Source organism: Cetorhinus maximus, chromosome 1, assembly GCF_964194155.1.
Source record: "Cetorhinus maximus chromosome 1, sCetMax3.hap1.1, whole genome shotgun sequence".
In the NCBI taxonomy this organism is placed as follows: Eukaryota; Metazoa; Chordata; class Chondrichthyes; order Lamniformes; family Cetorhinidae; genus Cetorhinus; species Cetorhinus maximus.
In genome coordinates this window covers 190,298,756-190,311,428 of record NC_135879.1, presented here as the reverse complement: position 1 = coordinate 190,311,428, position 12,673 = coordinate 190,298,756, and the positions used below count along the sequence as shown (strand labels likewise).

Sequence of the window (12,673 nt, the reverse complement as noted above, 5' to 3'; positions counted from 1 at the left end):
CATTTAATGAAGCCAATAAACTCAGTGATGAGGGTTTGCTAGCCAATCCTCAGAAATGCTACAAATTTATCTAGCTGTCTCGGTAAATGAAAGCACTCTGGAACATAGAAAACAAAGATTCAGTTTTAGAAGTAGTTGATGAAGTTGAAGAAACTTCAAGTCAGATTCAAAAGTGAAACCATCAATTACATTACCTGGGTTGACCCAACTTTCTCGATTTAGAAAGTTTTTTTTTAAATAAAGGGCATTGAGGATGAAAAGGAACTTTAATACTGACTCCTAAGTCCTGCCTCTCACCTCTCAATCTTAAAGCCATAATCTGTAAAATTATGAAAAATATTTCTAAAGTTTATTGACATGGGAAGTAAAGATGTTTTTAAAAATTCCACTCACCGTGTTGCATTTTGTCCCACATACTACTTGCCGATGATTCAGCCACTGGGATGCAAACACCTTGTTCAGGGTTCCCAAATGAAACTCTTCCTCCTTCAAAAGGGCAGGTAGTCTGTGAGCCGCATAACCACGTAGTGCTTGTTGGTAGCTCTGCTCATTCCGAAGCTTAATCTGTTGACCTGCGAGGTAACAGACAAAGGACTTCTTCACAAGCGGTAGTTTCTTCTTTTTGCGTAGTGTGTGATCCTGGCTGCACTGTTGAAGGAAAATTTAAATGTGTTTAAATACATTAGCTGTTTCATTTAATTGGTCAACATTTTTTATTAAATAGCAACAATTAGTCTTAAGAATAACCTTTGCTAAGATAACCAGTTTGTCAAAGTATTTAATTAACAGAAATCAAGGACTGTGAATATATGACAAAAGCTTTAAATGGTAATTAAGCTATCACTGCTATTCTTTTGCATGCCATTATTAGTCTATGTCACAGGCCTGCAAGGTCACAAAGAAATCATGAGCTTCAACACTAAGTGTTGCATGTTAACATTCTAAACCCACTTTTTCCCATGTATTCTTAGAAATGATCTGTTCCACTTATCTTCACAAAATATGTATAGAAGAAAAGGCCATTCAGCCTTTCTTCAAAAAGGCAGTGTATGCAGTCACAGGCTCTAAGTACGTCTGACAAAAAAAAAGAAATTTCCAAGCTAAAGCTGTTTCATTTCAGTAAATATCTTTCTTTCTCCTCTCTCCCACCCAAAGATAATAGGCCAAGATATTGATTCAACACTGCAAACTACACTGTTTGGCTCAAGTCATTTGCAGGGTTGGAAACACAGTGGTCTAGAGAGAACACAATCCAAGTCTGTTACGATTCTCATGCCATTCTTAACCAAATATTCATCCTGTTTTATGAAGTGAAAGCATTATAAACCTTTAAAACCTCTGTGGTTAAGAAAGCTGTCACTTTTACAAAGGTACCCTGTAATCTTGGGATAGTTATCTGTTTAGACTGCACTCTCAGGGGCTAGAATTTGCAGTCAGCAGCAAAGCAACAGCATTCATTGCTGACCTCAAAGAAAACTGTCCACAATGATCTAGCAATGTCAGTGGTGTGAACTTTCCCTTTCTTGACATTATATTGAAAAAGGATAAAGGGGATCTCCAAGCATCCAGCATTGGTGATGTCATTAAACAGGGTAAGCAGTCGATCACATTGATGTATTCTCAGACACCAAACCGGGAAGTAAAAACCACTGGATCCCTTCACTTTTCATTTTACATTTTTATAGAGGTCTACAGCACAGAAAAAGGCCCTTAGGCCCATCGAGTCTGTGCCAGTCAAACAAGTACCTCACTATTCTAATCCCATTTCCAGCACTAGGCCCATAGCCTTGTATGCTATGGCATCGCAAGTGCACATTCAAATACTTCTTAAATGTTATGAGGGTTTCTGCCTCTACCACTCTTTCAGGCAGTTTTACAGATAAGGAAATAACAGATTGGGACGAACATATGGGATTAAAGTTAAAGCTAAGATAACAAACTTGCAAAAACAATTCTAAACATGTACAGTTTGTCATATTGAAAAAAATTTGGCACTCAAATATAAAGTTACACTTCCAAAGACAGTGAGAGTGTTGAGAAGTAATTATGAACTTACTCCACCATTAAAAACTCATTTATATCTCATTCAACAGGATGTAGCTCTTTCCAAGTGTTTTACAGCAAGATCAAAGAGACTAAGAGTGGACATTCTTGTCAGTTCAATGATTTGCAATTGTTTGCATTCTGGAGGGGCCTCAACAGCACCCCCTCCAGCAAAATGTAGAATCACAAACAGCAACTTCTGCAGTTCTGCTTTTAACTGTACATGAGCGCTCCAGAAGTTGCTGCTAATTTCAGAGGAGTAAAGAACGGTGAATTTTCAGTGTAAGTTGTCTAAATTTACAAATATTCAAAATATGTGTTAGCAATTATGCAAGTTTTAAAGCAACTCATTTTAGTTTAGAATCAAATTATAAAAGTGCGAGATACCAATGGAATGCGAAAGGCCAGAAGAATAACCTTACGCTTGAGGCTTGGAGAGATTTTTTCTATAATTTAATAAATACATACATGAAGTAAGCAAGCAGAGCATAATTCTTGCAAGTCGAGGTGCAGATTAACACAATCTGCGTTTTTAAGTTAGGCAGAGGAATGGTGGGACGGGAAATCATTATGATGTGTGAGATACTTGAACTTTCACGGATCCTCAGTGCTCCAGATGCAGCACATTTACTGCTAAGCATTGGAAAAGTTAGTCTCTGTTTGACTAGCTATTGATCATATTTAACAGCATTATTGGGAATGATAAGTACTGTATTGGTATTCTCCCAAAATGGTAATACAAGGAGGAAAATAGTATTTGGGGACCAGGATCTCAAACCAGAGACTAAGGTCATGATTTACCAGGTAGTAGTGATCCCCGTGCCCCTAAATGCTTCAGAAACTAGGTCAATATACAGTAGGCATCTCAAAGCACTGGAGAAGTACCATCAGCAGTGCTTTACAAGATCTTCCAAATATGGTGGTCAGAAAGACAAAGTACAACTGCAGCATCCTCTCCCAAGCCAACATGCCCAGCATCAAGGTAATCATCACTCAAAATCAGCTCTGCTGGGCAGGATATGCCCGTTTGTACAACTGACACGAGACTCCCAAAGCAACTGCTCTACTCAGAACTCTGTCATGGCAGGAGAGTCCCAGGGGGACAACGGAAATGCTTTAGGGATGTCCTCCCTGAAGAGATCCAAGCATTCCTACCAACTCATGGGAGTCCTTGGCTTGTGACTGGCCAAAAAGGTGCGTTTATTCTTTATGGCACCAAACACATTGAGGGACTTCACTGGGAAGTCGAAGCTTTGGAGAGAGTGCAGAAACCTCCAAACACCACCTGCCCCACATGTGGCAGAGTGTGCAGGTCATGCTTTGGACTTATCAGCCATCTCAGAAGTCATCGAAGTGGAGTGAAATCAAGTCACCCTCAATCCCGAGGTACTGCCAAAGATCACTTGATACAAGAAGCACTGCTACACGTTCAGGATTCAAGAATAATGTAAAGACAGAGAAGTGGGTGATTATTTTTTAAATTTATTAATGGGATGTGGGCATCACTGGCTTGGCCAGCATTCATTGCCTTACCTAATTACCCTTGAGAAGGTGATGGTGAGCTGCCTTCTGGAACTGCTACAGTCCATGTGGTATAGGTACACCCATGTTGCTGCCAGGGAGGGAGTTCCAGGATTTTGACCCAGCGACGGTGAAGGAGTGGCAAAATATTTCCAAATCAGGCTGGTAAGTGACTTGGAGGGGAACTTCCAGATGATGGCGTTCCCATGTCTCTGCTGTCCTCATCCTTCTAGATGGTAGCGGTCGTGGGTTTGGAAGATGCTGTTTGAGGGGCCATGGTGAGTTCATGCAGTGCATCTTGTAGATGGTGTACACTGCTGCCATTGTGCATCAGTGGTGGAGGTAGCCAATGTTAGTGGATGAGGTGTCAGTCAAGTCGGCTTTGTCCTGAATGGCGTCAAGATTCTTGAGTGTTGTTGGAGCTGCATTCATCCAGGTAAGTGGAGAGCATTCCATCACACTCCTGACCTGGGCCTTGTAGATGGCGGACAGGTTTTGGAGAGTCAGGGGGTGAGTTACTTGCCGCAAGAGTGCTAGCCTCTTACCTACGCTTGTAGCCATAGTATTTATATGGCTGGTCCAGTTCAGTTTCTGGCCAATGGTAACCCCAGGGTTTTAATAGTTGGGAATTCAGCGACGGTAATGCCACTGAATATCAAGGGGCGATAGTTAGATTCTTTCTTGTTGGAGATGGTCATTGCCTAGCACTTGTGTGGTGCGAATGTTACTTGCCATTTGCCAGCCCAAGCCTGGATATTGCCCAGGTCTTGCTGCGTTTGGGCATCGACTGTTTCACAAGAGCTGCTGCTTCCACAAGAGCAGCAGAGCAAAACATGACTGATCAGAGCAGGAAACTCTCAAGTTGCTGGAGCAATCCATAAGAGTGATTGGCAATGTATGAAATGGACAATGACCCACTCTTCTTTTCCACCCTATCCACTCTGCCCCCTACAACCCAGCAAGAAACGAAATGATCAAACAACCAGCTATGTGTGGCCTCTAATATGATCACCTGCAATGCTGCATGCCCTTTCTGTCACTGATGTCAGTGGCTGCCTTCCCCATTGGTGCCATGATCTGCATAGAGGCAAGACCTCCTTATCTTCTTGTACCCTATCGCTGTTTTTACCCAGCCTGACCTGCAAGAAGAGTGATAGTGAGTTAAAATTTTCCCTGCCAAAAGTTTTAAAGGTGTACAAGACAGCTGAGCATAGTGTGCATGATGAGAGGAATAAGAATCAAGTGTGACCAAGAGGGGATGTAGCTGTGAGGGCAGTGGCAGGCCTAAAGTTTGAGAGTGTAAGCAGAAGGAGTTCAATGAAGTATTTTGTTGTAGTTGGAGAAGCAGCATGGGAACTGATGAAGGGAAGACTTCATGGTGGTGCTACTAAAATAAAGCGGTACAAAGCTGTGCTACAAGACATGTGAAGGGGAACCATACCTTGACTGTCCTGGTGTCACTAAACTTTTTCCTGCACTCTCAGGAGGTCCTGGGAAGACTGTTGGTTGCAGCAGCTTGTTCTAAAACCTCTCTGTTATTGCCGATTCATTTACTGGTCTCCCAAATGGTAAGAAATTCCCCTTTCTATTGCTCAGTGTGACTGAAAAGAATGCAAGGGTCCTCTACAAAGTCATTTTGCCCACTCCTCACTTTTGACAAACCATTGAAAAGTGCAACTCCCTTTAAGAAAGGCTAAGGGTGCCTTTAAATAGTATTTGCCTGGCTGGATTTCCTATCTTTTCTATCTGCAAGCAATGGTAGGTAACAGTTCACTGATTTTAAATTAAATCAAACCTCCTGCCAACTATGTCAGCTGTAAAACTGGATGCCCTGCCCATCATCCATCCTATATGTGCCTGAGACACATTCCCATGAATTGTCTCTGATTTTTCTTTCTACTTATGGAAAAGACCTTAATTTTACTCAATGCCCACCACTGAAGAATCCAGATTTGACACTCAGTGAAGAATTACAGTACTAATTCCTGTCCTATCACTCCAGAATTGTATCACCTCACTTCTCAGAATATGTGACTTTATCACTGAATTCCCATGTACCAGAAATTTCTTTTAGAGGTTAAGTTTATATTTTTTGGTTCCAGCAAGAGAATTTTTTCAGACTTGTCTATTTAATGGTGGTTTTTCATTTGTACTATGCCTGGCCTCGATAGCCATACCATATCTTCCACAACAAAACTTATGACAGGGAAGGTAGACCTAAGATCACTGGGTTTTACGTTCCACCCACAATCGATGAGGAGGTGGGATTGCCAAAGAACCAGTGTCATATCACAGCAGAAGTAGTTCTATGTATTGTGTCAAATTGCATACATTATTCAAATATAAATACAAGGAAACAATATTATTGTATAAAACTTTTGCCAGGCCTCTTTGGAATAGGCATTGGGTGGTCAAGTTATGAGACAGCCTTTTGGTAAAGCCGAGTTGTTTGAAAATCCCAGAGGGCAATTTTAAGTGGTATGTTTGAGATGCAGCTCTAAATTCAGGAATCAGGCCATCAGTTCTTGAGAGGTTTTATATTAAACTAAATGAAACATTTTATTAAGTTACAACACATTAAACACATTACGCATGGCTACAAATTACTATCATAACTTTTAACAACTTCCCAAACTAATCTCCATTAAGGCAACAGCAACTCATAGGCTTTCAGCAGACACCAGGCAAAGCATTTTCACCTTACAAATTCAAAATGAGGTTCCTTTCACTTTGGTTCCTGTGGAGATACTTTTAGACTAACAGCTACTTTGATCTTAGATTGCATCTGCTCTGCACACACGAAAACCGAAGTTATACCTAGCACATCTCATTGAACCTAAATTCTTATTGTATCACCAGCTTCTTTGAACTCTACTTCTAACAATAAAACCCCTTTCATGTACCAATTTTATCAATAATATAAACACATTGCTTGGTCTCTGCTCACTAGGTGCCTGATTTCACCCCACTTCTTGAATGCGCTATTCAAAAAAATGCAAATGCACTCTACCTCTCTGTTTACATCTCAAAACTAGCACACATCAAAGCATCCAGACTAGCTGGCTTTAATCCAATTAAGACACACCCACAGACTAAGCCACTATTTTAAAAGAAAAATATTTTCCAATAATATATACAGGCCACTTTAGGAAGTCCAGTGAATAGGCATTGGGTGGCCACTTTAGGAAGTCTAGTGATCACCAAGATCCATAGGAAGGGCTTCGCTCCAGAAGGGGAATCCAGAACAACTGTACCTAATCTTAAAATGCAAGTTACAAAAATGTGAATCCAGGACATTATTCACAAAAATGGCTCAGAATATGGAACACTGGATGAAATTTAATGCCCTCCCTGTGGCAAGTTTGGTGATGGTGATCATTTAAACATGTTGGAAGGTAGCGGATGGGAAGCCTGCTGCCTTGCCTTCCCACCTCCACCCTAATTAAGTCTGTAGCGGGAAGGCCCACAGATGTCCTTCTCATCCTGCCGCCTTAAATGGGCAATTTACACACACGTTAAGGGCCTCATCGCATCCCAATGGTATGAAATCAGCAGCAGGCAGGGGCTTGCCATGCCGGAAGCACAATAAACAAAGCCAGGTGGTATTGCTTGTGGGCTCCCGGGGGATCACTCATTCAAAGGCACTTAATGCTTGATCAAAGGACCTGGCATCAGGAAGGGGGACTTGTTGAGAGCCAGCCCCTGCATGTGCTACCAAACCCTCCTCCCCCTCGGCCCCCCCTCCCGCCGCCATCGCTCACCTGTGGCCTGGGATCCAGCGACAATCCTAGGCCTCTGGTGGGTTTAGTACTGGCAGCAGCCACCATCTACCCGATGGCACTGTTGCTCACTACAGCTGCCAGCCTCTGATTGGCCAGCAGGTCTCGGCAAGCGCGACATCTGTCCCTGGGCCAGGCCCGATTGGCCAGTTAAGTGCTTGAGTGGTACTTAATGTGGCAGGGGTACTTAATGTGGCAGGCCTTCACTAAAAGAGACAGCACTGGGTTTCCGCCAGCTCTCCAGCAGGTGGGCAAGACCCCTATTGCCTCCATTAAATCCAGCTCTGTGGTTCAGAAAGAAACAGACAAAGTAATGGAGATTTCTTTTAAAAAAAAAATACATAAAGGCATTTAGATACATTAATAAATTGGGGCCGCCTTATTTCATAAGTTCATACAGGAATATGCAGACTCAATTTGCTTCGGAGATTTCCAACTATCTACGTAGCTCCAAACCAATTGCATTTTCTCATACCAATCACTAGACAGGTCAACGTACTAACACCTCAAACCATTATTGCTCCTGTAGCAGGTAACCACAGCCGACTTGATTTTCTGTAAAAGAAAGCCTCAGACTATTTACCAGTGATGCAACATGCCCCCACCCAAACACACCCACAACCTTGCCCCCACCCCCAAACCTCATTTGGAGTATCACTGCTCAGCTCAATTCCTTGTTTACATAATTAGTTCTGGAGTTAATCCTATATTTGTATTCTTTTTGCACTAAATTCAGCATTATTCTACCAGCAGAATAACAAACTGAGAAATTATTTCCTCTATCTCACATAACAGACCTAAATTATACCAAATGCATCTCTTTAGAAAGTTAAAATGAACAACTCATAATTTTACTACACTTAACTGGACAGTTTAAAATCCATTCAAAACTGCTTACTCTTATCAGTAATCCTTCCATATGATGCTTTTCCACATCCCCTGAAACTTCTGCGATCATCCAAGGTCTTGGTTTCAACCCCAGTCTGGCATTTTGTCTACTCCTGGCACGCTGTACTAAGCAGCCCAACTTTGTAAGCAGCCTAGTCAAGCATAGCCCCATCCCTCCTAATCCAAGGCCATTTAGGATTTAAAATAAACCCATGAAATTCCCTAAAATCACTGTTCTTATTAAACATAGCTGTCTACTAGCATCCTTCTATATTTTGAATTGCACACTTGCCATGTAAAGGTATCCCATGGATACCTGCTCATTTACTATTGTTGCCTCCCTGGTATGTGCTGTATGAACAGATATGAATCACGGTTTTGCTGAAAGGGAGGGACTGATATCTTTTTCAAAAGGGCCTGTTGCATAAACTGCATTTTGTTCTAGATGCTTAGTTAATTTGCGATTATCTGTAATTCTAAGTACTGTGGTTTACCAGTGACATTTAAACCAGTGTGGAAATTAAAGTCTACCACATGGAGACATGGCGGTGGACTTGGCACATCACAAAGATGAATGACATCACAAAGCTGACCAGACAATTCTCAGGTTTCAAAACTACTCGCCTCATTTCTACACGAGTATCAGTGTTAAAAATGGCAGTCATCGCTAACCATATTTCATGTAAACTACATTGCTAGACCAGTCGTGTCAACATTGCTAGCTGCAGAGAACAATTGAAATAATAAATCACAATAGGCCCAGACCGACACCATCTTCGTCTGAATCCCTTTCCTCCAATTTATCTCTCCCTTTTATAAATTCTATTACTCTCCCTCTCCTTTCTCATCCTAACATTTGTCCTCTTGTCACACTGTTCACTCATTCTTTCCAACTATGAAGCCAAATTAACTTGATAACTTTGTTCTTCGAGAGTAATAGTGCACCACTTTCTCTAACTAGATCTGTTTTATAGCACTTTACCCATTAGCTAGCAACCAGACTATAATAAGTGAATATCACTCACTTCCACTGCACATTTACTGATGCACGATCCTTCAGTTTTAAATCTTTGGCGCAGCAATCCTATACCTTTGCTCCACATTTACATTTGTGCAGGATAGATAATTTACATTTCATAACAAAAGCCACAGCACAAAAAGTGAAGAATCACTGAACAACTCAAGAAACTTTCCAATGCTGACAATTTTGGAACTCTTCTCAACCAAATAAGGCGTTAAGAGTTATTGGAATACTCCTACATATAACTACTTATAACTATGTGTTCTTCTATGCTTGAACTAAATAACTTGCGCTAGTTCAACCTGCTAGTAAAATTTAGGCATAAATATTCAATTATGATGTTTATTGAGTGCGTTAAATAAGACCATCAAGGTAACAAAATTAGTGACTGCATTGGTACAATTTTATCAGTATGAACATTCTGAGGGTCCACCATTCATATCAAAAACTCCCAAGAAAATAATCTCAATGATCATTTTGATCACAACAGTACTGTCTTAGAAGTATCATTTTGATTAAAACTTAGTGTTACCCCTCAAGCTTCAATAGATATTGCATTTACTAGTCTTGTCAATTTAGATGCTCTCTCAAACAGATACAATTATTGTCCACAGTGCAAGAAAAATTTATGAACATATCAATAATAATTAAATTCAGAAAATAAGTGAGCCCATTCTGCTCAAAAATTGTGTTTGAGATACAATAAAAAGTCAAATGCCAATTTTCTATTATTACAATGTCCTGTGTACTTTGTACTGCTTTACAAGTGTACATTTAATGGAAGGGCTTTTATAATCACAAATACTTGTTTGTACAAAGGTTTTATTCAATTAACTTTTAAACAAGACTTGCATTTATATTGCATTTTTCAAGGCCACAGAACATCCCTAAACGCTTTACAACCAATGAGGTACTTCTAAAGTGTTATCACTGTTGTAATGTAGGAAGTACAGCAGCCAATGTGCACCCAGCAAGCTTCCACAAACAGCAATGTGATAATGAGCAGGTAAGCTGTTTTCGTCATGTTGACTGTGGAATAAATATTGGGCAGGACACTGGGGATAACCCTCTTGCTCTTCTTTAGAATAATGTCATGGGATTTTAATGTTCACCCAAGAGATCAGCCAGGGCCTTGGTTTAACATCTCATCCAAAAAATGAATACATTAAGATATTTCTTGCATAGGAACATCATAGCAGGAGTAGGCCAGTCTGCCCATTGAGCCCACTTCACTATTTGATCAGGTCATGGCTGATCATCTACCTCAATGCCACTGTCCCATGCTATCCCCTTAATCCCTTGATGCCATTAGTATCCAGAAATCTATCGATTTCTGTCTTGAACATGCTCAACGATCAAGCTTTCACAGTCCTCTAGGGTAGAGAATTCCAGAGATTCACCACCCACTGAGTGAAGAAATTCCTCCTCATCTCAGTCTTAAATGGCCTGCCCTCATTCTGAGACTGTCATCTGGTTCTAGACTCACCAGCCAGGGGAAACATTCTATCTACATCTAACCTGTCATGCCTCATAAGAACTTTCTAAGTTTCAATGCGATCATCTCTCATTCTTCTAAACTCCAGAAGAGACAGGCCCAGTTTCCTTAATCTCTCCTCAAAGGCAATCCCACCATCTCAGGGATTAGTCTGGTGAACCCTCATTGCACTCCCTCTATGGCAAGTATACCCTTCCTTGGAGTATTGTGTACAGTTTTGGCTTCCTTATCTAAGTGCAGTCTCACCAATGCTCTGTATAATTGCAGCAAGAAATCTTTACTCCTGTACAATTCCCTTGCGATGATGGCTATGTGCCTTCCTAATTGCAATGCTACACTTGCATGCTAGCTTTTAGTGACTCAAGACCAAGGACACCCAGGTCCCTTTGGACATCAATACTTCCCAACCTCTCACCATTTAAGAAATGCTTTGCCTTTCTGTTTTTTCTACCTAAGTGGATAACTTCCATCTGCCATGTTCTTGCCCATTCACTTAGCCCTTAGCCTGTCCAAGTCCCCTTGAATCCTCCTTCCATCTTTCTCAACTTACATTCCAACCTAGTTTTGTGTCATCAAATTTGGAATTACCACTTTTGGTTCCCACATCCAAATCATTTACAGCTATGGCCCCAGCACTGATCCTTGCAGTACCCGGTCGCTAACAGCCTGCCATCCTGAGAATGACCCGCTTATTTCCTACTCTGTTTTCTGCCTGTTAACCCACCTCCTCTCTTTCCTACACTATGAGACCTGTAAATGAGTGGCAGCGAGATTTCTACATTTGTTTTTAAATTCACTCATGGGATTTGGGCATCACTGGCAAAGCCAGCATCTGTAGCCCATTCCTAATTGCTCTCAAGTAGATGATAGTGAGCTACCTTTCCAAACTACTGCAGTCTATGTGGATTAGGTACACCCATAGGGCTGCTAGGTAGGGAGTTCCAGGACTTTTGTTCAAACATGGACAAAAGAGTTAAACTCCGAAAGTGAGGTGTGAATGACTGCCCTTGACAGCAAGGCAGCATTTGACCATGTGGCATTAAGGAGCCCTAGCAAAACTGGAGTCAATGGGAATCGGGGGAAAACTCTCCGCTGATTTGAGTCATACCTAGCACAAAGGAAGGTGGCTGTGGTTGTTGGAGGACAGTCATCTCAACTCCAGGACATCACCGCAGGAGTTCCTCAGGGTAGTATCCTCAGCCGAACCATCTTCAGCTGCTTCATCAATGACCTTTCCCCCATCATAAGGTCAGAAGTGGGGATATTCACTGATAATTGCACACTGTTCGGCACCATTCGCGACTCTGAAGCAGTCCATGTCCAAATGCAGCAAGACCTGGACAATATCCAGGTTTGGGCTGACAAGTGGCAAGTAACATTCGCACCACACAAGTGTCAGGCAATGACCATCTCCAACAAGAGAGAATCCAACCATTGCCCCTTGATGTTCAATGGCATTACCATCACTGAATGCCCCACTATCAACATCCTGGAAGGTTACCATTGACCAGAAACTGAACTGGGCTAGCCATATAAATACTGTAGCTACAAGAGATCAGAGGCTAGGAATTGTGAGACAAATAACTTACCTCCTGACTCCCCAAAACCTGTCCACCAGCTACAAGGCACAAGTCAGGAATGTGATGGAATACTCCCCACTTGCCTGGATGAGTGCAGCTCCCACAATACTCAAGAGGCTTGACACCATCCAGGACCAAGCAGCCCGCTTGATAGGGACCACATCCACAAACATTAACTCCCTCCACACCAACACACAGTGTGTGCCATCTACAAGATACATTGCAGGAATTCACCATGGCTCCTTGGACAGCACCTTCCAAATCCACGACCGCCACCATCTAGAAGGACAAGGGCAGCAGACACATGGGAACACCACCGCCTAGAAGTTCCCCTCCAAGTCACTCA

At 41.8% G+C, this 12,673-nt stretch overlaps 1 protein-coding gene across 1 annotated transcript in view; it reads right to left on the bottom strand.

The window, feature by feature from the left end:
- Positions 1-12,673, bottom strand: part of dcaf12 (DDB1 and CUL4 associated factor 12) — a 99,377-nt gene that overhangs the window by 48,070 nt on the left and 38,634 nt on the right. Inside the window, exon 2 of the mRNA XM_078551299.1 lies at positions 394-648. Within this exon, the coding sequence (XP_078407425.1) occupies positions 394-648 (255 nt within the window). The remainder of the gene's footprint in view (positions 1-393; positions 649-12,673) is intronic.